This window comes from Hyaena hyaena, unplaced genomic scaffold, assembly GCF_003009895.1.
Source record: "Hyaena hyaena isolate Hyena2069 unplaced genomic scaffold, ASM300989v1 scaffold_1039, whole genome shotgun sequence".
Taxonomy (NCBI): domain Eukaryota; kingdom Metazoa; phylum Chordata; class Mammalia; order Carnivora; family Hyaenidae; genus Hyaena; species Hyaena hyaena.
This window is the reverse complement of record NW_024081674.1, coordinates 257,898-283,772: the sequence shown is the minus strand read 5'-3', so window position 1 is coordinate 283,772 and position 25,875 is coordinate 257,898. Positions and strand designations below refer to the sequence as shown.

The 25,875-nt window shown below is 33.9% G+C and overlaps 1 protein-coding gene and 1 long non-coding RNA gene across 3 annotated transcripts in view; one reads left to right on the top strand and one right to left on the bottom strand.

Moving 5' to 3' along the window:
* Positions 1 to 291, bottom strand: part of FSIP2 (fibrous sheath interacting protein 2) — an 84,350-nt gene extending 84,059 nt beyond the window's left edge. The window contains exon 1 of the mRNA XM_039222034.1: positions 170 to 291. Coding sequence (XP_039077965.1) covers positions 170 to 268 — 99 coding nt within the window. The 5' untranslated portion in view covers positions 269 to 291. The remainder of the gene's footprint in view (positions 1 to 169) is intronic.
* LOC120223800 lies at positions 200 to 16,593 on the top strand. Of its 2 annotated transcripts, none has more exons than XR_005526368.1 (4): positions 200 to 256; positions 10,476 to 10,558; positions 13,708 to 13,766; positions 16,490 to 16,593. It is a non-coding gene; the product is annotated as an uncharacterized LOC120223800 (long non-coding RNA). The 2 variants fall into 2 exon arrangements; XR_005526369.1 differs by lacking the exon at positions 200 to 256 and adding an exon at positions 465 to 525.
* Positions 16,594 to 25,875: the final 9,282 nt, after the last annotated feature.

Below are 25,875 nucleotides of genomic sequence, written 5' to 3'. Positions count from 1 at the left end.
CGGCCAGCGCAGCCCCGGCCACCGCCACCGGCTGCGCCGCACGAGGGCGCCAGGAGCGGGCGGTTAGGAACCGCGCGACTGGTCGGTCGCTCTCCCCGCCCCCGCCCGCCGGGCCGGAAGCCCGGGCCAAGGACCGCGACGCCGGGCTGGCTGCCTGCCTGCCACTCACGTCTCCGCATTGCTGGCTCTCCGAGGCCAGGCCACTGGTAGCCGTTTTGGTGGCAGCGACGCTAGCAGCCTTAGAACAGGCGCTGAGGTACAGCTCCATCGCCAGCCCGGGCCGTTCTGTCCTCAGCCGCCCGCCCGTGTGGGTCCTCCCCTCGCACCCCTTTCCCCGTCGTCGTCCCTCCGTCGCGACTGGACCCGGAATGGCCAGTACCCCGCGTCCGCGAGGCCCCACGCTCGCGGCGTTCCAGGCTCCGAACCTGGAGGCCCTAGAAGGGTGCTGCCGTCCGGAGGTGCTTGCGGCACGAGCGCCCCAGATTTGGGGAAATAAGTCCCAGGAGCCTGGTCTGAGAGTCACAAGTCAGTGTACTATTTCTCTCTGAAATCAGTACCGCTCAGTCATGCCAAACCAAAATCCAAACTTTGAAAACTTTGTAGGCGGGTGGCTGGCTGATTTTTCCTGGCCTCCAAGGAAGGAGCTATGGTTTGGCCCGCGGGAGGGTGGAGGTGCAGGGGGGTGGAGGGGAGGGGGGAGGGAAGTGGGGAAGTGGAGGGAGAGGGCAAAAACCAAAATCCAGGAGCAATTGTACAGCCCCTTCTAGGGACAGAGGGCTGGTTTTCTGTATGTGCCTCCTTTCATCCACTGAAAGCACCCCATCCCCACCTTCCCCCTCCAGGTTCACATAAGGCACTTTCGTTAGGTTCCTTTGAGGCTCACTGCCTTTCTCCTGCCCTCCTTTCTCCTCTAGTCTCCTCCTTCCTTTCCAGCTCTCTCCTCTCTCTCTTCTATTCTCTCCTTTCTGCCTTCCTTGCCTTCTCCTAGATCCCCTTTTCGCCTCCTGTCAACCATCCAGCCAGAATTTATAAAATACCTGACTCCTTGGGGCCCATCAGTGAGCAGGGCACTGGGGATATGGTGGTGAGTAATATTTGGCCCAGTCCTCAAGGAGCTAACTAGACTAGAAAGACTTTGAGGGCCCAGACTGTATCTGATTTGTCAGCAATGTGGACTTAGACCTTTAATATTCTTTAACCCACTGTTGTTCTTTCTTATTTCTGAGCTATTTAGTAGTAATAACTACTACTTACTGAGAATATACTAACTCTAGATACTGTGCTAAATACTCACCACATTTTTCAAACAGCCTTGCCAATAGTTGCCTCTTTCCCCCCCAAAGGTTTAAGGAGAATGATAATTACTATTTAACAATAGCCCCAGAGGCAATTTCTTAATCAATTCGCTAGTTTTACATCTGCTCTATTTGTTTTAATGGCACTCAGATGCATAGGACTCCTAAATTGGAAATCTGATTTTAGGATCTAGTCCACTGCCCCTCTCCACATGGATGTCTCACAATTGTCTCAAATTCAACGTACTTAAGTCTCAACCCACCTCTTCACCAAAACAAGACAAAGCTAAAGCCCTGTTCTTCCTGTATTTCCCATCTCAGTGACAATATCAGTATCTACCCGAGTCAGAAACTGAGAAATAGTGGTTAAATACTTACCTTTCCCCACATTCCCCACATTCGGTTGACCTCTTAGTCCTAATGATTTTATCACTGAAATTAATTGGTCCTGTCCTATCCACCTGTATTCTACTCCCTCAGTTAAGCCACTCATCATTCTTTTGTCTGTGCGATCACCACAGCCTTATCTCTTTGCCACCTTTCATCCCAACAAGCCATCTTTTATCAAAGTGATCTCTGATGCCATCTCTCTCCCCCCGGTAGTAAATCTCCAATAGCCCTAAGACTTAACAAAGTATATAGCAGCCTCTGTGACTTGGCCCCTGTAGTAGTTTTCTCTTGCTACTGTAACAAATTACCACAATCTTTGTGGCTTAAGACAACATAAAGGTATTATCTTACAATAATTGAGGTCAGCAGCATGAAATGAATCTCATTCTACTGAAAACAAGGTGTTGGCAAGGCTGCATTCTTCTGGAGGAGTTGGACACAATATCCGACCTACCTCTTTATGGCTTCTAGAAGCTTTACCTTCACCCACATCAAATCCAGCATGTAGCATCTTCAAAATGTCTCTCTGATTCAGACCTCTGCCTTCCTCTCTATAATTAAAAATCTGTTGATTATATTGGGCTCATCTAGATGACCTCCAATAATTTCTTTATTTTAAGGTCAGCTGATTAGCAACCTTAATTCCATTAGCGATCTTAATTCCTCACTGCCATGAAACACACATATTCACAGGTCTTGGGAATTAAAATGTAGATACCTGTGAGGGATATTATACTGCCTATATAGAAGAGACACAGCTCTCTTCTCCCTTTTGAAGACACAACTTCCCTCACCACCTCTCAAAACTGGGTCTCAAATGATGTGGACTTGTGTGTGGAACTGAACCTGCTGGTTCAAGACTGTGTTTTTGCTGTGCTCTTATCCCCTGCCTGGCAGTCCTGTGCACTTCATTGCTTGGCTAATTTCAATCAATTTTTAAGGCTGCTTAAGTGTCATCATCTCTCTAAAGTTTTTCTGGCATTCTAAGCTTTAGCCAAATTTGCTTCCTCTGTGCTTTCCTCCATCTTAGCATTTTTCATATTACATCAAAAATATCTCTTTACCTGTCAATCTTTCTTGAAGGGAATGGAAATTCCTGGAAAGCAACTGTTGGTTTATTCAATATAATATGCACAACACTTAGCATAGTGCCTAGCGAACATTTAGTGAACCCCCAGTATATTTTTTTGTCTTGACTTGGGCATACCTGAATGAGAACCCATCAAAGGGTTTTAAGCAAATTCTCAACTTAGAGGAGTATTCTGGCAACAAATATGGGGGATGGATTTTTGGGGTTGGACAGAAGGCCTGAGAGACTTCACTATGTGTAGTTACATAGTCAAGAAACACTGAAGTCCTGAAATAAGGAGTCTATAAGAATGAAGGGGAAAGAATGGATTTGAGAGACAGTTGAGGCGACACTGTAATAACTTTGGTTTCTTCCCCATCTCACCTACTTTAAAAACAACAGAGCTGATGGGAATGATTGCTATGGTGAAGCTGACAAGGCCAGATAATCTTGAATTCTAGAGAGAACAGTCACACCAGCAAAGCAAATGAATTCCCTAAAAAAAACCCCACATCCAACAAGTAAGTTCTTTTTATAAGGAAAGCAGTTGGAATGTGAGAATAGAGAAGCAGAAAGTCCATGATGGTTATGTGTGAAGAAGGATTTGTAGTATTCTTGGAGATGACAGAGGAGCATGTGTTTGAAGTTTCATGAACTTCCAGGTCTTTTCAGAGGCTATCTTGGTCTTTCCTTTGTAACAAACCATTCACAAAATTTAATGGCTTTAAACAATGATTTATTATTTCTCACAAATCTCTGGGTCAACTGACATTTCTTTTTTAGTCTGGATTGGCTCAGCTGGAGCTGAATAATCTAGGTGGCTTCACTCACATGTCCAGCCAGGGCCTTGGCTGGGATGGCTTGAATGGTTGGGATTGCTGGACCACTCTGTACAGATGTTCTTTTCATATTCCAGGTGTTTAGATCAAGCTTTTTTACATGGAAGTCTTGGGGTTTCATCCTCAAGAGGGAGTGAACATTAATGTGCTTTTCAAATCATCACTAGTATAACACTTTCTAAGGATACCAATCCTTGATTCAGAGCCCACAGTAATTCAGTATGACCTCATCTTAACCAGACCACATCAGCAAATTCTCTATTTCTAAATAATTTCATAGTCTGAGGTTCTGAGTGGATTAAATTTTAGGGTAGGACACCATTCAACCAAGTATGAAAAGTTACAGAATGTCCTGCTAATGGAGAAAATTGGATATATTGAGAATGTCAAAAAAGGTTTTATTGTGATAGTCACTAATATAGTGATTAGACAGAGGGCTCAAAATAAGGATCTGTCTAGAAATTACAAAATTATAGATATCAGAATCATCCTGATATATATATACGTATATATGTGTGTGTGTGTGTGTGTGTGTGTGTTTCTAAATGATTCTAAGACTTACAGAGATATAATGATTTTATTTAACCTCCCATAATTGAGTCAGCAAAAGTAGGCAAAAAAAAAAATGAGAACTTTCTGAAGTGGTCTGTTTTTGGTAGGTAAAAGCTTACTTAGCTTTTGGTTAGCTACTGCCTCTGATTAAACACACCTCCTATTGCCATGAGAACTGACTCAAATATTGAAGTAAACCATTCTCTGAAGATATGTAATTTATCAAATGTTAACTGCTTTTCTATATTTCTGTAAAATAACTTCTTTGCTGGTGTTTTAGATTTTTTCAAATAATTATGATCTTTACAAAAGAGAATATGGAAATTTATATTTAAAAAATATGTTAAGAGAAATTTTGTCCCTATCACTAGTACAATACTACCACTACAGCAGAGGAAATTAACACCTGATTTTTTATTGCCTTTATTGATTTTTTTATCTCTCATTACTTGATGACTCTCTCTGGGTCTTAGGCCCTTAATAGGATTCTAGGTGCTTTTGATGAGAGTTACATTGCTTGGATCTCCTGGGTCAGCAGTGCACAGTACTGTGCTAGGCATTCAGGCTGTTCATTTCTTGATTACATTTTAGTCATTATTAAATAGTGCGCACACACACACACACACACACACACACACAAGAATATGGTAAAGACCACACAGTATCTTTTCAAATTAAAAGGTATATCTCTTTGTCAGTATCTTACCCATTTAAGTGGGTAAGATTAAATTCTAAATTTAATTTAGATTAAATTAGATTAAATTCTAAATTACACTAGAATTATTATTTTTCAATATTATATTTATCTTGATGATGAAAAGCTGACAGTAAATACAGATTTCTGACTTGTTAAGTGATGCAGACCATGCAGAAAGAAGGGAACCAAATTAAGTATCAACTGGGAAAATTCTTCATTTATTCCCAATGTATGTATTTTAGATGATAACACAAACAAATCATAGTGAAATATTAAATAAAAAGTAATGTTGAAACATTATGTCCAGGGGCACCTGGGTGGCTTAGTCGGTTAAGCGTCCGACTTTCGCTTAGGTCATGATCTCGCGGTTCGTGGGTTCGAGCCCCGCGTCGGGCTCTGTGCTGACTGCCAGCTCAGAGCCTGGAGCCTGTTTCAGTCTGTGACTCCCTCTCTCTCTGACCCTCCCCTGCTCACGCTGTCTCTCTCTACCTCTCTCTCTCTCTCTCCTAGAAATAAATAAAACATTTAAAAAAAAAATAAAAGAAACATTATGTCCAGTTTAAGGTTTCAAATGAGAATAGGATAAAATTAAGGTAACCAGTCATGCAGCACATCACAGGTGGGGAAAATTCCTTGATAGTAAAAGGCAACAAGAATGTATAGTACAGTATTAATAATGTAGACTTGAGGTTTGAATCCTATTTATTTCAACTCTTGGCTTTAGTTTCCTCTGCTCCAAAATTTTCACAATGCTAACTTTTATTTTATAGGGCTATTAGATGAGTTAAGTCGATTAAAAACAGCAAAATGCATGGTCTGTAGAGATGTTCAATCAATAATTTTATTATTAGCATCACTTTGAGTAGCATTAATAGGGACATTACTGATTAATTTACTAATTAATTAAAAATTTACCCCAGTTTTATTGAGCAGTAATTGACATAGCACTGTTTAAGCTTAAGACATATAGCATGATGGTTTGATTCACATATATTATGAAATGATTGCCATAGTAGGTTCAGCTAGCACCCATCTTCTCATATAAATACAATAAAAAGGAAATGAAGAAAAGAATAAAAGAGAAAAATTTTCTCCTTGTGATGAGAAATCTTAGGATTTATTCTCTTAATAATTTTTCTATATAGTTTTAGCTATGTGTTACATAGCATTGTTAGTCATAGTCATCATGCTCTACATTACATCCTTAGTATTTATTTATCTTAAAACTGGAAATATCGGGGCACCTAGGTGGCTCAGTCGGTTAAGTGCCCGACTTTGGCTCAGGTCATGATCTCATAGTTCATGGGTTCAAGCCCCATGTTGGGCTCTGTGCTGACAGCCAGCTCAGAGCCTGGAGCCTGTTTCAGATTCTGTGTCTCCCTCTCTCTCTGACCCCCCTACCCCCTGCTCACCCTGTCTCTCTCTCTCTCTCTCTCAGAAATAAATAAAACATTTTTAAAAACCTGGAAATATGTACTTTTCGATACCTTACACCCACCTCTGGTCACCACAAGACTGACCTCTTTTTCTAGGAGTTTGGTGGTGGTGGTGGTGGGTGGTATTATTTTTCAATTTTTGGGTTTTTTGCTTGCTTGTTTTAGATTCCACATATAAGAGATCATTCAGCATTTGTCTTTCTTTGTCTGACTTATTTCACTAAGCATAGTCCCTTCAAGGTCCATTCATGTTGTCATGTATGGTAGATAGGATTTCCCTTTTTTTCTGGCTAAATAATATTCCATCCTCTGTGTGTGTGTGTGTGTGTGTGTGTGTGTGTGTGTGTGTGTGTGAAATAGCCATTCATCCGTTGACCCATTGATGGATATTTAGGTTGATTCCATGTCTTGGCTATTGTAAATAATACTATAGTACATATGGGGGTGGAGCCATGATTTTGAGATAGTGTTTTTGTTACTGTTGTATATATTTCCAGAAGAAGAATTGCTCAGTCATATGGTAGTTCTATTTTTGATTATTTTAGGATCTTCCATACTGTTTTTCCATAGTGGCTGTACTAATTTAAAATTCCATTATCAGTGCACAGGGTTCCCTTTTCTCCATATCCACATTAACATTTGTTATTCCTTATCTTTTTGTTAATGGCCATTTTAGTAGATGTGATTTAATATATCATTTTGGTTTTAATTTGCATTTACCTAATGACTAGTGATATCAAACATCTTTTCATGTATCTTTTGGCCTTTTCATATATCTTCTTTGGAGAAATGTCTATTCAGGTCATTTTCCCATTTTTAAGTTGGATTTTTGGATTTTTTTTTTTTTTTTTGGTTATTGAGTTGTAGGAGTTCTTTGTTTTGGATATTAACTCCTTAACAGATATATTGTTTGCATTTTTTTTTCCATTTTGTAGGTTGTTAATAGTTTCTTTTGCTATGCATAAGTTTTTTAGTTTGTTGTAGTCCTCTTTATTTTTTATTTTGTTGCTTATTCTTCAGTTGTTATAATCAAAAAATTATTACTATGATCCATGTCAGGGAACTTTGTTTCTACATTTTTTTCCTAGGAGTTTCTTGGGTTTCAGATCTGCATTTGCATATTTAATCCATGAGTTGATCTTACATTTACATATTCAATCCATTTGAGTTAGCTTTTATGAGTGGGTTGAGTTTTATTCATTTACATGTGAGTATCCAATTATTCCAGCACCATTTATTGGAAAGACTTGTCTTTTCTCCATTGAGTAAGATTTTTTTCTTTTCATTTTAATTGTTGGAATATGTTGCCCTCACAATCCTAATCACTGTTATTAGTGAGATTGATTATGTGATAAACATTTGGTGTGGCAGAAAAATTGTTTTTGAAATTGTTGGAAAATCCTATCCAGTAAAATGAGTAGTTTTGTTGTATTTATCAAGTAGCTGCAGTTTGTTTTTTTAAATATCAGCTCTGGCCACAGCTTGATTGTAGCCTTGTGAGAGACCCTGAACTAGATGCACCCAGCTAAGCTGTGCCCAGATTCCTGTGGTATAAGAATTGTGAGATACTAAATGTCTGTTGTTTTAAGCTATTACATTTTGGGACAGTTTGTTACATAACAACAGATAACTAATGCTTATGATGTACCATTCATTGTGTTAGGTAGCTAGCAAGGCGTGCATTGTGAAACCCTTTCATTAACATTGGAAGACAGTTATTACAAACTCCATTTTACAAAGAGGAAATTTGGGCTTAGAAAAATGAATTTGCCTCTCATCTTAAAGCTTCGAAATTGGTTCTGTTCTAAGGGATTCTTAATCAGCAAACAATTCTTTCTCCACATCGTTTTTTAAATAAAATTATTTCTTACATTAAAAATATTTTTCCTCAGGTTTATTGAGATATAATTGATATACATCACAGTAAAAGTTTAAGGCATGCAGCATGATGGTTTAATTTACATATATTGTGAATTTTTTCCACAGTAAGTTTAGCTAGCATCTATCATCTCATATGGATATAATTTAAAAAAAAAGGAAAACAAAGAAAAAAATTTCCTGGTATGAGAACTGTTAGGATTTACATATTTAACACCTTTCCTATATATTAAACGCAGTGTTAACTATAGTCATCATGTTGTACATTATATCCATGGCACTTATTTATCTTATAACTGGAACTTTTCACATTTTGACCACCTTTCTCCAGATCCCCCTACCCTTAAATATTAACAAACTATGCAGTTATGTACTTGTCACTTTAGACTTTATCAGTTTAAAATTAGAGGGAATAATAGAAAAATAACAATAAAACTACGACATGGTATAATTTTATTATCTTCAGTGTGTACCACTATGACCCTGACAGAGCCTGAATAAGACATGAGGGGCAGGACTGATGTACTGGTTTCTCTCCTCAATTCTATCTCAGATGTTAAAGATACAATCTCTAAACTACTTTACATACTCAATAATTCACTATGATACTATTCATCTATTTATCAAAATCTATTTTTATTTTTATCCATTTTAGTCATTTTTTGTTCTTAATGAAGAATGTAAATTCACTACACTTTGAATTAAATTCTAATTTCTTTTTTGGCTTTTAAGAATTAACTACCTCTGTTCTCATTCTAATGTAAATATAATGGATCCGTATGTCCAACATAGCTTGTCATCTGGAAAGAAGGAAGTTAAGTTGCAGGTTTGCAATACAGTCTCTTCTTTTATTGGGGGTGCTCCAGGGAAAGAAAAAAAGGCAAGGAAGCTGAACTAATCCCCTTCTAAACATGTTGATAACAATCCTATTGGGACAGCAACAACAACAGAGGTTTTTGCTAGCAAAATAATTTTTTTATACAGGATATTTTTAGCAGGATGTGCCTAGCTGTTTAGATTTGTTTATGGTAAACAAACTGGAGTTATGGATAATATCTGGTTGGGAATGTTACATAACCAATGTAGCCTTCTCTCTAGAAAATAGAAGTGTCATATAACCTGAGTTGGTTACTATATGAAAGTGAAGTAAGTAAGTGCAACCTTCATAGGAACCTCATCTATTAACGTGTGCATCTATCTAATGTTGTATAATAGGACTTGAGCAACTACACTAGGGATCATGGACTTCTTTGTTTTACCTATCACATGATTACATGTATTTTTGGAATTATTAGTATCTAATTGACACTTAAAACTTGATATGGAGTAAGATCTTTGAGTTCTGTTAGTCTGAATTATCAATCTGGCCTTTTATGTTATCTTGAATTCAAGAGATACTGATTCCTATGATAGTCCTCAAATTTCACCGTCCAATAATTTATTTAATCATTTTGGTTTCCCTTACAGGCAGAGGAGGCAGAATTTTATAATGGTAAAATAAAGCATGTGTGGGTAAAAATCAAAATAATATAAAGTAAAATAATTGACCCTTATTCCAAGATCCTATGACTCACAACCCAAAAGCAAACAATGATAAGATGTATATCATTATACATATGTGTAGGCGCCAAGGGCAGCCCCTCTGCCTGTTAGGCCACTTTGGCATGAAGATTATTTTGAGTTAAAAAAAAATCTAAACACAGCAGATTCAGAAAAATCTCTTTTCCTCCCCCTCAACTGTCTGTTTGTACCAGGAATAGAGCTATTAACAGGGATTCCTCTTTACCTAAGAAACTGCTTTGAATACTGGGGCAACCTTGGTTTCCACACATCTCCTTTTACCTTCCTGCTAATGATCTTTCCCCCCTTTGAATCTTCAGACCCCTCCCCCCACTCCTTAGTTCACCTAAGCATCATGTTGCCTCACTTTAGAATTTCCATACCTATGTGGATTTCTAGTACATATGCTATTAAATTTGATTTTCTCCTGTTAATCTGTCTCATGTCAATTTGATTTAGTCCAGCTAGAATAATCTTGAAGGACAGAGGAAATTCTTCCTCTCCAACATAAGCAAATTTATGTTACTAAGTATGTTTTACATGTTCCATTTTTTTACTGAAAGTCATTTAATATGAGTACACTGATTTAATTTATTTTTAACTATACTTAAATGGTTTAATGCTGTTACTACCATTATTTACTTACCCAGTCTTCTATTTATGGATTTTTAGATTTTGCTACAAAAGTTCTACAATAAGCATTCTTTTACATAGACTTCTGGATTAAGGGTATGCCGATTTCATTTATTTTTCTTACAGATATTGTCATGTCTCCTTCAAAGCAGTTACACACTTTGTGGTTTATCTGTGGTTTATCCTCCCACAAATGGAGATTGGATAAGGTATGTGCCTGCTGTTAGTATCTTCTTTCTTTGTTGGATAAGCCTTTCTCATAGGCTGTGGTTTCAACTAATGGCTAAAATTAGTTTTTTCTAAATTTGTTTGCTTGTTTCAGAGACAATAGAGATTCTTTTCCCCCTGTTTTTGATTTTGTAATTTGAAATCTTTATTCTGCTAACATTATACAAAATAACTAGATGATTTTCCGTTATTTTTTAAATTACATAAGTTTGGAGGATAAGTAAAGTGAAAGTAGTGGCCAAGTTGCTTACCATAGACTAACTTGCAAAAAATATTTTTTTGCATTTTTTTAAATCAAAGCAAAAATTGATAATTGTAATAAACATATGTATATATTTAGCCCAAAATGTATCACAAATTAAAAATAACCCTGAATTTGTCAGCCTGCCTATGCACAAAAGAGTTAATGCAGTAGGCCTGAGACTGGTATTTTTTAGAAAAGCCTACTTGAAAAGTTCTCTCCTGACTGGCACTGGGGAACTTGGCAGTTGAGCCATTCATGAAGTGATAACTGGTTCACTGTGCCTAAACTGCTTATAAAATCAATATGGTTTGTGCAGGGCATATGCGTTGTATCTGGGGGTCTGAAAATTTGATATGTATTAGGCAGCAGGTGCTTACATGAATAAACTAGTATAAAAACCTTGGGCTTTGTCATGAGTTGAATTGTATTTATCTAAAATTCATATATGGAAATCCTGTCAGTACCTCAGAACTAACTGTAATTGAGAGAGGGTCTTTAAAGAGGTAATTAAGTTAAAATGAGGTCATTATGATGGATCTTAATCTAATATGACTGGTATTTTTATGGGAATTAGGACACAGATAGTCATAGAGGGAAGACTGTGTGAAGACATGGGTATGTCTCACCACAATAAAATGAAAATTCTTTAAGGAAAATTTTTGTCTGTCTTCTTCAATGTACTCTTCAATAACTAGAACAGTGCCTAGTAATTATTATTAAGTAGAAAAAACCCAATAATAGGTATTCAGTAAATAACACTTCAATAAATAAATGAAACAATTATATTTTTCCCCCTTGGTCACTGCTTAAATGGACAGTGCCAATGTGTGCTTCAGAATATCTCTGGTTTTTTTTTCTTTTTTCTTTTTTTTAAATTATTTATCTCTGAGAACCTATCCTTCTAATTGACACTGTCTCCTTTTAGATAGCATCCCACATTTTTAACTCCTAAGTTACTGTTTTCCTACACAAGGTTAAGAACATGATCTATAGAATAGTAAAAACCCATGTGATGGCTTATCATTCTTCTCTTTATCTTGTTCATTTATTTAAAGACTAGGTACATTATTAAATCCATAGTAATAACTTTGTTGCATACTTTCCTTGACTGAAATTGGAATATTTTAATAATATTTGTTCAGCATTCACATGTCAATCCTTGCAAAAGCTATCAGTATCTGCAGATTAAATAAAGTACAGTTTCATTGATGTGCATAAACATAGCTATTTTGTTAAATGGAAGAAAAAAACTGTTGAATTATATACTTGTATAAATAACTCAGTATATCAAGGCAATATTTTTAAAGATAAAACAAAAGAGAAAAGAAGAGAAAATTGTGTTTCAGATTTAACAAGAGTATCACTTTATGAAAATTTGTTTTAATTATAGATATATAACTTACATATTTGCTTATATAAATATATAAGATATATAATATGTATTTTGTGAATTTAAGGAAGGAATGTTTTGAAGATAATGATTATGAGCATCTATATTTCAAAAAAAAGATTCTTTTTAAAAAATGTATTTATTTATTTTGAGAGAGAGACAGGGCATGAGCAGGAGAGGGGCAGAGAGAGAGGGAAAGACAGAATCCCAAGCTGACTTTGCAATGTCAGCAGGAAGCCTGATGCAGAGCTTGAACTGGCAAACTGTTGAGATCTGCTTAACTGACTGAACCACCCAGGTGTCCCTCAATAAAAGTTTCTAAAAAGTGAAAACCTCTCAAAATATTAAAATAAAAATGTTATTAGTTATCATTTAAATGAATACTTTTATTTTACAAGTAAGGATACAAGGGATAAGTAAAATGAAATCTTCCAAAATTAGAAATTAGATTGGTGGCAGCATTAAGTTATTGCTCAGGTCTTCTGTCAATTTACCATCGAATCATACAGCCAGAGAATATTATACTTTATGCTGTCCAACTATGTAACTTTGGGTCTATTCCACTCATTAGACTGAAACTGACATCAAGCTAAGGTTATTTTTTCCCAATAAACACATTTGTTATAGTAAGTACAATCACCATAGAAATGTGGTTGTTCTTTTCAATTGTTTTAAAAATAAATATTCATTTAAATAAAGTACCTCTTATTGTGACTATATAATTTCTTTACATTTGAATCCCTCTGACTGAATTAAGAGAAATTTGGTTTTTTGTTAATAGAGAATAATTTTCACCTTTTCATGTAGTTGGTATTATAAGTATTCAGAATAAGTGCCAATTAAAAATACTATTACTTCCTTATCATCTTCTGCCAGCCAGTCCTTTATATTAACATTTCAGGGTTATTTCAGGAAGCAGCTTATCAGTTATGGGGCTTTTCTTGTTTGTTTGGATGCTTAGTTGTTGTTGTTGTTTTTACCTAATTAGTGAACAGTCTGAAAAACGCTTTATTTATAGCAATTCCAAAATTAATAAAGGCGGGAATACAAATGACCTTAGAAGACATTCTTAGAAAACATTCTGTAGAAAAAAAAATCTCTCAATTCTTTTCTTTCTTATTTGAGGCTTTCTATCTGAAATCTACCTTGTCTGATATTAGCAGCTCACTCCTGTATGTTTGTTATACTATTGCCGACCTATTTTTGAATTACTTTGTTTTAGCTATATCTCCTACATACAGAAAACTGTATTTTGTGGAATAATTTGAAACTTATTTTTAAAAATTTAATAGGGTAACCTATTTTTTACCTATTAACATAATTGTTTATACAATGTAATCAATCAAATTAGTTTATGCTGTTTACTAAGATTTTTAGATGAATTTGTCTCTTTTGGTTAACCTTGTTAAAGAACTTAACTGCCTTGTAAATATTGCTTCTATTTTTTTTTTTTTATATCTACACAAATAGAATGGTAAAATTATTTTCAATTACAGACTCATCAGGATGTGCTCTTAGTATTTTCATTCTTCCCCAGGGAGTGAAAATTGAAAAGGTAATAATGTCCATTCAAAATTCTGTTCAAATTTAAGAGGCCACCAGAGCCATTGTTTCTTGCTAAAATCTTGAAAATACAGAAAGTTTTCTTTAAGTGAGAAAGAGGAGGAAATTCAGAGAAAGTTTGTCACTTAAGGATTGAATATTCCATGTGCCCTCATTTACATAGCTACTTCATTTCGAGTATGATCTTATTAGTCTCTGATGGATCTGAATATGGGAAACACATTTTAGATTAGTTCCCGTTTTAAATTTATTGTGTTTGCCTTGGGTAACCTTGGTAATCATTGAAACCATTATTTTTGTAGGTACTTAATTATGTGGAAACAATTATGTCTTGCAAAACAATCCTTACAATGGAAGATTTTAAGGTGTTGGATAATAGCTTATTAAACTTCTTTCCCTAGACTTCTTTCTTTTCTTGTTTAGTAGTAGGAAGAATAAAGCAATTGATTTGCTTAAATTAGCTTTTAATATTTAGATGCTTGCACCATGTTTTATCAAAAGTGTAAAATTTAAAAAATTTCTTTAAATATAACTCCATCTCACAAGTGGTTTAGTTTTGTAATAAAATATATTTGCTTTGCAGCAAAATATAGAATTGTAAATATATCTTTATATGATGATTATTGGTATGACAACATAGTTAAAATTATTTTTATAATTTCTCTGAGTTGGTAATAGTAAATAATGTAATTGAAATGTGAAGGAAGTATGTTTTATATTATTTACTTTATGAAATAAAAGTGAATTAGTGATGCACCTTTGAATTAAACATTTAGAAGAAAGTGTCAAATTACTAGCAAAACTTTGTGTGTTACTAAAGCATTCCATGTTACCATAAATTGAGTTATCTAAACCTTTCATACTACTGATACTTTTCATTCTTTCCTCTCTCTTTCCCTGTCTCTTACCTCTCCCATTCATTCTTTTTCCTTATTTCTTCCTTTTAATGCTTCATTGTTGTGGTTTGTAGCCTTTTTGTTAAAATATGCTTGGTAAAAAGATATTTTCCACTAAGTCATTAGACCAAAAGGAATGCAAGAGGATACCAACAGTTTTGCATTTCACAAAACTAAGTACATCTTAGCTCTTATTGTATTATTTTCAACCATTCGTAAACTCCCAGTGTAAAACAGTATAGCCAATAATGATAATAATAATTGCTGTTGCCATTATTAATATTTCCCATCATTGTACTACATACTTTACATGGATTAGCTCATTGGATCCGTAAAAAAGCAGCAAACCTGCTATTCATTTCTTTCCTATAGCAGGGTAGAGGTGGAGGGTGCGATTTCATAAAACCTTATGGGAAGCATGCTAACAGCTGGCTTCCTAAAGATTAAATTGACAGTACTTGCTTAGGAAAGAGTTCTTATGTATGGAATGCTTCCTAAGCAGGATGTCCCTGGTTTAGAATTGGGTATGGTAAACAGACCTAATATCTATGGATTTATGTGTTATGGATCTTTGAAAAATGTCACAAAGTATGTAACCTGTGAATATCTGGTAGTCAACAGATATTCAGATAATACACTTAAATTCCTACTTTATTTGAAGCTAATCATAAATAAGGATGCTTTTTGACCTTTGTTAATTGACATTGTTCTAACATGAAAATGCTAACATTGCAAAATCTTAATATCTATAGCTATTATGCTTCATAGAATATATTTCAAAAACCAAATCTATTGGAAATATTCCTATAACCTTGATAAAGTACAAGGATTTAAAAAAATAATAACTTGTGGCAAGTAATTCAAGTTTGTTAACTACCTAGTGAAGTTTGCAAAGACATTTAGATCAATAAAGGAAGCCACTCAATCTTAAAAGTAGGAAGATTGTTACGTTATTAAGTATGGATACTAAAGAAATCTAAAGTTGTCATATAGAGTACAGAAAATATACTTTCCCTGCTAACATTTGTTCATTGCACTTATTTTTATGAGTTTTATCTCTTTAAATTATTTTGAAGCATTTAAATAATCTGTCAATAAGTTATCCTGTTCATTTTTTAATTAAAAATATGTGAATGTGTCAGTAAAGTTAGAAAACTTCAATATGTGAAATGTCAAAGTAGCTTCTCAGTAGGCAAAACTGAATCATTAAAATTTTATGGGAGTGAGGAGTTTAATAAAAAGAATTAGAGCTGACACAAAAGCAGGAAGAGCTAGTGTGAACATCTGGAATGCTCCAGATCAGTGGAACAATAACTAACAACTTCAGCCTAACTCACTGGAGCGGGAGGAAAAGCTAGTATTCAAAGGGAAGTCCAATAATGAGGTATGTTTAGCCAAAAGATGGGGATATGGAGAGGGAGTTCATGAAGAGTTCTGCAAAATCTGCTACAGTGGGACAGCATGAGCCTATAAAGTCATCTACAGTTGCTCTGATTAAAACACCATGACTGATCTTTGAAAATAATGGCTTTCGCTTTACTTCTGTCTTCCATATCTCACACAGATTACTTTTATTAGCAAGTTCTAACCTAGAGCCACATAGGGAAGATTCCAGAAATAGTAATTCTTATCCTTACCAAAATGTGTGATAGAGACAAGTACTCAAAAGATAATGTTTTCTTTATATTTGATCAAATAAGCATTTTGCCTTCTTATTTCTACAATAAAGGATGCTGTAAGTACTTAAAATAAAATGAAATATAGTCAAATAATGTGATCCGAAATTTAATATGACACTATATTGGTAATTCCTTTTCAGATTTTCTTCCTATATTTGTATTTCTATCTTGGGTAAAAGAGTCAGTCGAAGTTGCAGTCTTTCTTTGAAGGTAATCTTTGAAGGTATGAAGAAGGCAATCTTAAAACTATGAGGTGTAAAATAAAAAAAAATGTTTTCTTAGCTAAATGTTGAGCATCACATATTGCCATCAATATGTATTTCATGTTTTTGCTATTTGTTTTCAAAAGTTTTAGAATAGCTTATTAAAGTAAATAGATTTCTGGTGGCTTAGTGCTGTTAATCTTCACTGAGCTACCAATTGCAATGAAGCTGACCAAACTGCATGAGCTGGGGGCTTGATTTCTTATTGTTCACTTAATGTTTTCTATTGAAGCATACTCTATATTTAGCAAAATGCACAAATATTAGGCATATGTCTCTGAGTTTTGCAAAATTAACTCACCTGTGTAACTGTCACCTAGCTCAAGATGTAGAATGATATCAGCACACCAGAAGACTATCAATGATGTATCCAAACAAAATATTCTGGTATTTGTCACTACTGAGAAATTTGAATGTTTTCTATATTACATAAATGGAGTGTAACAGTATGAATTATTTGAGCTTGGCTTATTTTATTCCTTATTATGTCTGTGAGATTCATCCCTCTTGCATATAGGAATAGTTCATTGAATGATATTTCACTGTATGTATATAGCAAACTGTATTTTTCCATTTCATTATTGATGGACATTTGGGTTCTTTCCAGTTTAGAGATATCACAAATAATGATGCCATAAAACTTCTTGTACATACTTTTTGGTGCATGTATATATTTCTGGTATGGAATTGATGAGCAATAGCATGAATATTTTCAGCTTTAGTAAATACTGCAAACTATTTTCCAAGGTGGATTTCTAACTTGAACTCCCACCAGTAGCATAAAAAGTTCTACTTCCCCACATCCTTACTCAAAATTGGCATAATCAGTTGTTGTTGTTGTAGTGATTTTACTTTCTACCTCTGGTAGATGGCACAGTGGTAATTTTCATTTCTCTGATGATTAATGATGTTACACATTTCTTCATATGCTATTGGCCATTTGTGTATCCTCTTTTGTGAAGTGTTTGTTTGAGTTTTTTTACTTTTTACTGGGATATCTGACTTTTTAATTATTATTATTATTTGTTTGTTGTTGTTTTTGAGAGAGAGAGAGAGAGTCAGAGAGAGAGAAAGGGAGCGTCAGCACATGGGAGGGACAAAGGGAGGAGAGAGAGAATACTAGGCAGGCTCCATACCCAGTGCAAAGCCCAACACAGGGCTTGATCACATGAACCATGAGATTATGACCTGAGCCGAAATCAAAAGTCGGATGCTTAACCAACTGGGCCACCCAGGCACCCCTTTAAATATTGATTTGTAGCAGTTCTCCATGTGGCTGTATATGTTCTTTTTTGTTTTCATATATTTTAAATATCTTCTGTCACTTGTGACCTGATTTTCACTTTCTGATGGTGTCTTTTGATAAATAGTCTCTTAGTTTTTAACATCTTACTTATCCATCTTTCCTTTAAATTATCTTCTTATATATTTACTCAGAGATTGTTGCCCATCCTAGAGTCTTGGAGATATTTGCCTATGTTAGCTTCTAAAAGCTTTATTTTAATTTTCAAATTTATGTCTATAAACTACCTCGAATTAATGTTTGTGTATGGTGGGGTGAACATTCATATTTTTCATATAGATTCCAACTGACCGGATGCCATTTATTGAAAAAAATCACCTTTTCTCATTTTTGTGCAGAGGCACTTTGGCATAAATCAGGTGATGAAATATGAATCAATGTATCGCTTATCTGTTTCATTGAGCTATTTGCCTATCCTTGCACTTTTACCACATTCTCTTAATTACTGTAGATCTATCCGGAATGGTGCAACCTCTAGATATATTTTTATTCTTCAAAACAATCTTAGATATATTACCCCTTTGCATTTACATATAAATTTCATAATTAGCTTGTAAATTTCTACAAAAATAAAATGTACTATAATTTTTATTGAAATTGCCTTGAAACGATAGATCAAGTTGAAGAAAATAGGTACATTGTTGCATTGAGTCATCCACTCCATGAATGACTCTCCATTTAAGGATATTAATGGACCATAGCTCTCCACCTAATAAGTTCTTTTTTTATTTCTCTGATATTATTTATGCTTTTAAAGTTTTTGAAATAATATTGACCCTACAGGAAATTCCAGATGCTGCGAATATTTCTAGTATTACTCACTTTACTATGTTTGTTCTCTTTCTTTCTCTTTCTCTCTTTCCACACAGACCTATAAGTTCCCACACATATACTCCCATTAGATATTTCTCAATCAATTGATAGCTATTTGAAAGCATGATGTGCCATTATTCCTAAATACTTCAGTGTATAATCACTAAAAGGGAAGGGCATTCTTTGTATAAATGTAGTACATTGATCAAAATCAGAAATTTAACACTAACAATACCCTCTAATCCAAAGATCTCATGTAAATTTTATCAACTGTCTAATGATACCCATTATGGCAAAATAAACAAACAAATAAATTCTAATCCAGGACCCAAGATCTAGGATCTAATCCGGGATCCCAGATTGTGGGATCATGTGTTAAAGAAGTCATGTCTACTTCAACTCTCTCAATATGGAACAGTTCCTTAGTCTTTACTTGTCTTTAGAGTTCTTGATGCCTGTTATTTTGAGAATTTTCCTCATTTTATTTTTGTATGATATTTTCTTGTGATTAGATTCAGGTTAAGCATATTTGACAGAGATACCACAGATACTGCACTGCATTCTTCCCAGTATTCTTCACACCCAAATACTAAAGATTCTGCCAGTCGCAGAATTTTTCTTTACCTTTCTTATGAGGTTTGCATAACTCTTGGTTTATTATCCTTCCTGAGTGGTCCAGACTCTAGAAAAAAAAAATTATATATATATATATATATATAGAGAGAGAGAGAGAGAGACATGAAATGTACCTAATAAGCTTTTTCAGTATATACTTTTAATATTTTATTTAAGATTAAAAAGTTTGATATAAACGGTGGAAAAGTAAACCTAGCATATGACCAGGACTTTGTTTAACCAGTAACTTGTGAGATTCTGATGTTTCCAAATCTTGCTGAATAGTCTACATATAATGAGTACTAAGGCACATCTCTATTTTCAAGGAGCATATTTTTAAGAGATGAGACATTTTAGTGAGGCACTTACAATAGAATATAATGAGTGTTCTTCATGAGTACTACATGGGGATATATAAGAGTCTTAACAAAGCACTGGGGGAAAGGGAAATTTTAGCGAGAGAAAAAAATCTAAACATTTGCAATGGACCAGTATTGACAGAAAGCAAAGTAATGAGGATATACAAGGATTCTAAATAATTGGATTTCCCAGAAAAAAAGTGAGCTCACTGGAAAGTTTTAAAGAAGATAATACAATTAATTCTGAGTTTTAGAAAAATTAGTCACAGATAGAACAGTGCCTTGTTCCATAGTAGGTGACTAAATAAATATTAGTTCAATGAATGAGTGAAGGAATGCCATAGAGAAAGTGAATTACAAGAGTTTATTTACAAGACATAGGTAGCTAAGTTCATAGGCTGTTGCAGTAAACCAAGCTAGAGATCATGGGCTTAGCTGAATATTGTCTTCATGATGAAGACAAATTATAGATTCTAGAAATATTAAGAAAGCAGAATAAAGAATGTTAGTGAGTTATTTGATTAGCATAAGGGTAGACCAGGGAAAGAGAGAAGTCAAGACCACATCAAAATGTGTGGCTTAAACAAATTATTGGGAATGGAAATATGGGAGGAAGAGAAGATATGGGGATCAATGAAGAGTAATTCCAATGTTTTCATTAAAACTTAATGTCTGTGAGAGGTTTTATAGGATAAAAACATTTCTATTTTATAATATTCTAGTTTTAATTAATGTCTATTAACACTTTTAACACAAGCAAGTAATATATATTTAGTACTATATAATTCAGAATTTAACGTGCCATTTTTTAAATATTAGCAACAAGATTCTTTCATGAGCTTAAGAGTACCATGAAGTACTGGAGAGTACAGCTCTCCATATAGGCAATTATGTTTGATTCTACATATGGCATAGTTCTAAATGTGCTAAATATAAGGGCAAATCTTGTCTTATATAATATATATATACAGTCTCTGTTTTGCATGCCATAATTTAACCAACTAGTGAAACAAATGAAATTAGTAGATATTTTCATAAAAAAATGATTTTTTGAAGTAAACTTTATACTTCTAAGACGTTTGATCAAAGTTAGATCAAAGCACTTTCATGTTCTCTAAACAAAAATGCTGCTTTTAATGCTGCTGTTTAGTATCAAAGGAATAAACCATTTTTCTTAAAATGGTTCCTGATACTTTTAGAAACATATGCTTTTGCAATACTGTCTGGGAACAAATAGAACCTTATGTCTAAATCATTATGTTTTGATTTACTTTGTGTTTTAAAGAGAAATTTTCTGAGATACCCAACCATGAGATCTCTAAATTTCTTTTTCAGTGTTAAATTTATATAGGTAACTAAATAACAAAGAAATAATCCAACTCACTTAAAAATTAAAAAAAAATTTGCATATTTTGAACATGAGACCCTTTAAATACAAAAGTATTTCAATGATTTGTTATGCTAGTCTTCAAATTTTGAGACTTGATTGAAGGAACAAATTATGAATAATAAATTTGTAGATTTAGTTGTTATTTAAACATGTTATATATTTTTATCTATTATTAGAATAGATATTTTGGCAGTGACATCAGCATCACGGCTGCATAAGTCATTCCATTTGTCTCTCCCCTTCATATTTATAACCAGTAGAATACCCACAACCTAACAAAGGTTTCTGTGCACAGCACACCAGGGTGTCAGAAAGATCCATGTCTGTACATCTGAAGGTGAGTAGATTAGACATCATGGAACCAGCAGAGCCAGGGATGCAGTAGAAGTTCTGGTGCCTATGAACCCAGTAGTTCCAGAAACAGCAGTAGAGACTATAACCCTGGCAGCAGAAGCAATGCCCACAAGTCTGGCTACCCTAACACTGACAATGACACTGAGGACCTCAGCAGCACAATCATTGACCTTGGTTCCCATGGCCCTTCTTGCAGAGGAAGTGGATAATGAACGGAAAGTGCACACTCCCGAATATAACCACAATACAAACTCAGGTAAGAGAAGCCAAAAACTTGTGCTACAGTGTCACCTGTTGGAATATTAAATCAAGGCCTCTAATTTTGAACTTGTAGAAGTATTAAAATCAAAGTAAACAAAACTATTTAAATAAGAAATGCACTGGTAGAGGCAAATCTCATGAAAAATCATGGTAATGCAATATTACAAAAAGAAAATGACAGAAAATGACGGTTCTTCAGCAACCAGACTCAAAGTCACAGAAGATTGGGATCTAACTGATAGAGAATTCAAAATAGATGTTATGAAGAAATTCAGTGAGCTATATGAAAAGTCAGGCAATTCAATGAACTCAAGAATAAAATTAATGAACTGAAAGAATACTTTACCAAAAAGGAACATTTTTAAAAAAAGAACCAAATAAACTTTGGAGCTGAAGAACTAAATAAAGGAATGAATAATGCATTAGAAAGCATTGGAAATAGAGCAGATCAGATGAGGGAAAAATAAATGATCTAGAAGATGAGAATCTGGAAATTACTCAGGTAGAAGAGGAGAGCAAACTAAGATTTAAAATAAATGAAAAAAACCTTATAAGGACTATCAGATTACACTAGAAAAGCCAACATGGGAATAATGGGCATACCAAAGAAGAAGGAGGCAGAGAGGTTATTCAAAGAAATAATAGCTGAGAACTTCCCAAACCTGGGGAAAGAATTAACCATGCAAGTCCGTGAAGCTAATAGATCACTTTACCATCTTAATGCAAAAAGACCCTCTCCAAGACACATTATAATGAAGCTATTAAAAGTCAGTGATTAAAAAAAAAAGAAAAAAAGAATTTCAAAGGCAGCTAGGGAAAAAAAGAAAGTAACCTACAAAGGAACCACCATTAAACCATCAGCAGATTTCTCAGCACAAACTCTATAGGCTAGGTGAGAGTAGAATGACATATTCAAAGTATTGAAAAATACAAATCTATCCAAGAATATTCTATCCAACAAAGTTATTTGTCAGATATGAAATAAAGGCTTTCCCAGACAAATGAAAGCTGAAGGAGTTTACCACCAGTAGACCTGCCTTACAAGAAATGTTGAAAGGAGCTCTTCTACCTAAAACAAAAAGACAAAAGTACACACAACTTTGAGTAAGGTGATAAGTAGACAGAAACAGAAAAGTTTGGAATCGGGTGTTAAATATTTAATTATAGCATAAAGGTTAAAAGGAGAACAGAATTAAAAACATGTGTAGCTCTTACGATTGGTAACAAACTCACAGAATTAAAAGGATACAATTGTGGCAACAAAAATATAAAAGGGTAGGAAGAAAATGATAGAACTTGTAGAGGCAAAAGAAGACAAATTGTGATTAGCAGAAAAAATACTATTTTATCTATGACACATTTTATACAAACCTCATGGTAACCACAAAACAAAATCTAGAATAAAGAAACAAAATATACAAAAAGGGAAAACTGAGAAAAACATCATAGAAAATCATCAACCTTATTTAAATAAATAGAAACACAAAGAAAAAGAAACAATGGAGATACAGACAACCAGAAAACAAAATGGCAGTGGTAAGTTCTTGTATATGAGTAATCACCTAAATGTAAATAGATTGAATTCACCAACCAAAAGCCACTGAGTGGCTGGATGAATTAAAAAAAACAAGACCCTACTATATTGCTACTTTGAGTCAGCTACAGAAACAGACTCAAAGTGAAGGGCTAGAAGAAGATACTCCAAGCACATGGTAGGAAGCAGGTGCAACTATCAGACAAAATAGACCTCAAGCCAAAAAATTGTAATGAGACAAAAACGGTCATTATATAATGATAAAAGAGTCAAAACATCAATATATAACAATCATAAATACAGTTGACCCTTAAACAGTGTGAGGTTTAGGTGCACCAACCCCTCATGCAGTAGAAAATCTGTGTATAATTTTTGACTTCCTTAAAACTTAAGTATAAATAGCCTACTGTTGACCAGAGCCTTACAAGTAACGTAAACTATTGATTAACACGTGTTTTGTATGTTATATGTTTTATATACTATATTCCTATGATAAAGTAAACTACAAAAAAAAATGTTAAGGGAAGTATAAAGAAGAGAAAATTTATTTATATTACTGTATTATATTTATTTTAAAAACCCATATGTACACAGTTCAAACCTATGTTGTTCAAGGGTCATCTGTATCTACACTCCTCACCATCCAAGCACTGAAATATATTAAGCAAATACTAACAGATCTTAACTGAAAAACAGATGATATAATAATAGTAGGGGATTCCAATACCACTATCAGCAATGAATAGATTGTCCAGACAGAAAATTAACAAGGAAATATTGGAATTGAACAACATTTTAGAACTAAAAGACTTAGAAGACATATACAGAACATTTCATACAACAGCAAAATACATATTCTTCTCCAGTGCACATGGAACATTCTCCAGGATAGATCCACATATATATTAGGCTGAAAAACTAATCTTAGCAAATTTAAGGAAATTGAAATCATACTAGCTATTTTCCCTGACCACAGTGGCATGAAATTAGAAATCAGTAAGAGGAAAGTGAGTACATTTTCAAAGCTGTGGAAACTAAACAGCATACTTCTAAACAACTAATAGATCATAGAAAAAATCAAAAGGCAAATAAAAATTATCTTGAAAAATGAAAATGAAAATACAACTGATTATCAAATTTTTTGGCATGCAGCAAAAACAGTCCCAGGAAGGAATTCTGTAGTAATTTTTGCATATATTGAGAAATTTGAACACTATCAAATAAAATAACCTAACTTTATACCTCAAAAAACTAGATAAAGAGGAACAAATTAAGCTTAACCTAAATGCTCATTGATGGGTGAACAGATCAAGAAGGTGTGCTGTACATACACACATACACATATACAATGAAATATTATTCAACCATAGATAAACAAGGAAATTCTACCATTTTGGTGACATGGATGGATGTTGAACACATTTTGCTAAGTAAAATAAAGACATGTACTGTATGGTATCATTTATATGTGGAATCTAAAAATGTCAAACTTGTTAAAAAAAAATAGAGAGTAAGATAGTGGTTACCAAGGGATGGAAGGTGAAGGAATAAGATTGATGTTGTTTAAGGGTACAGACCATAGAGATCTAATGCACAGTATAATGAATATAGACAATGACATTGTACTAATAATGATGTAATGTGAGAAATATTGCTTCAATGGCAATCATATTACAATGTATAAATGTGTTAAAGTAACATGCTGTATACCTTAAATTTACAAAATGTAACATGTCAAGTTTATTTCAAAAAACAAAACAAAAATTAAAAACTTAAACTGTATACACAATACAATTTTAGGATGACAGAAAAAAATTGTATATATGTATATATACATATAACTATATAACTATATATATAGTTAAATTCAGTTGCATAAATTGTAGAATTTAATTGTAGAATTGTAGATACAGACTTGCTATCTGTATCTTCAGAAATGTAAGATTTCTGTTAAATCTTCTATTAAGACCAAAAAAGAATAGACATCAAAAGAGATAGATTTCATTTTTTTCTTTCAATATCTTTATTTTTGTATGCAGTCAATAGATTATGCATATATGTCTTTTGTGGCTCTCTATATAGAAACAGCTTTAAGTACAATGAAATCTCCCTGAGATTATGTTCATTTAGGGAAACAGGATATAACTGTGTGAAAAATAGAAAAAATGCCACAAATAAAAGTGAGGTCACAAGATGGCACGTGATTAATTGCAAGTGAATAATGTTGTATGATATCATCAGAGGTGAGGATATGGGACAGGCTTTATGAAAGTAGACTGAAGCACAAAGAATGATTGGATTTTACTAAACAGAAGGACGTTTTTCAGTCTATTATTAATTTGAGTATGATTTTAGATGTATTAAAATACTAATAGAATCACTCAAAAGACTAATTGGATTTTAAAGTTCAATTTATTGCAAAATATATAGCAAAAATGGTACACTTATAAAATAATATCAGGGAGTGTAAGATTCATTTATTATTTAAGTTAAATAATATTTCAGTACATTATTTCTAAAATCTAGACTAGATTTGCTTTTACTAATTCATAAGATATAAAATCCATTTGATATGAAAATGAAAAGAAAGTGATTGACACTTGAAATAGATTTTAATCAGCATGTTAGACAAAG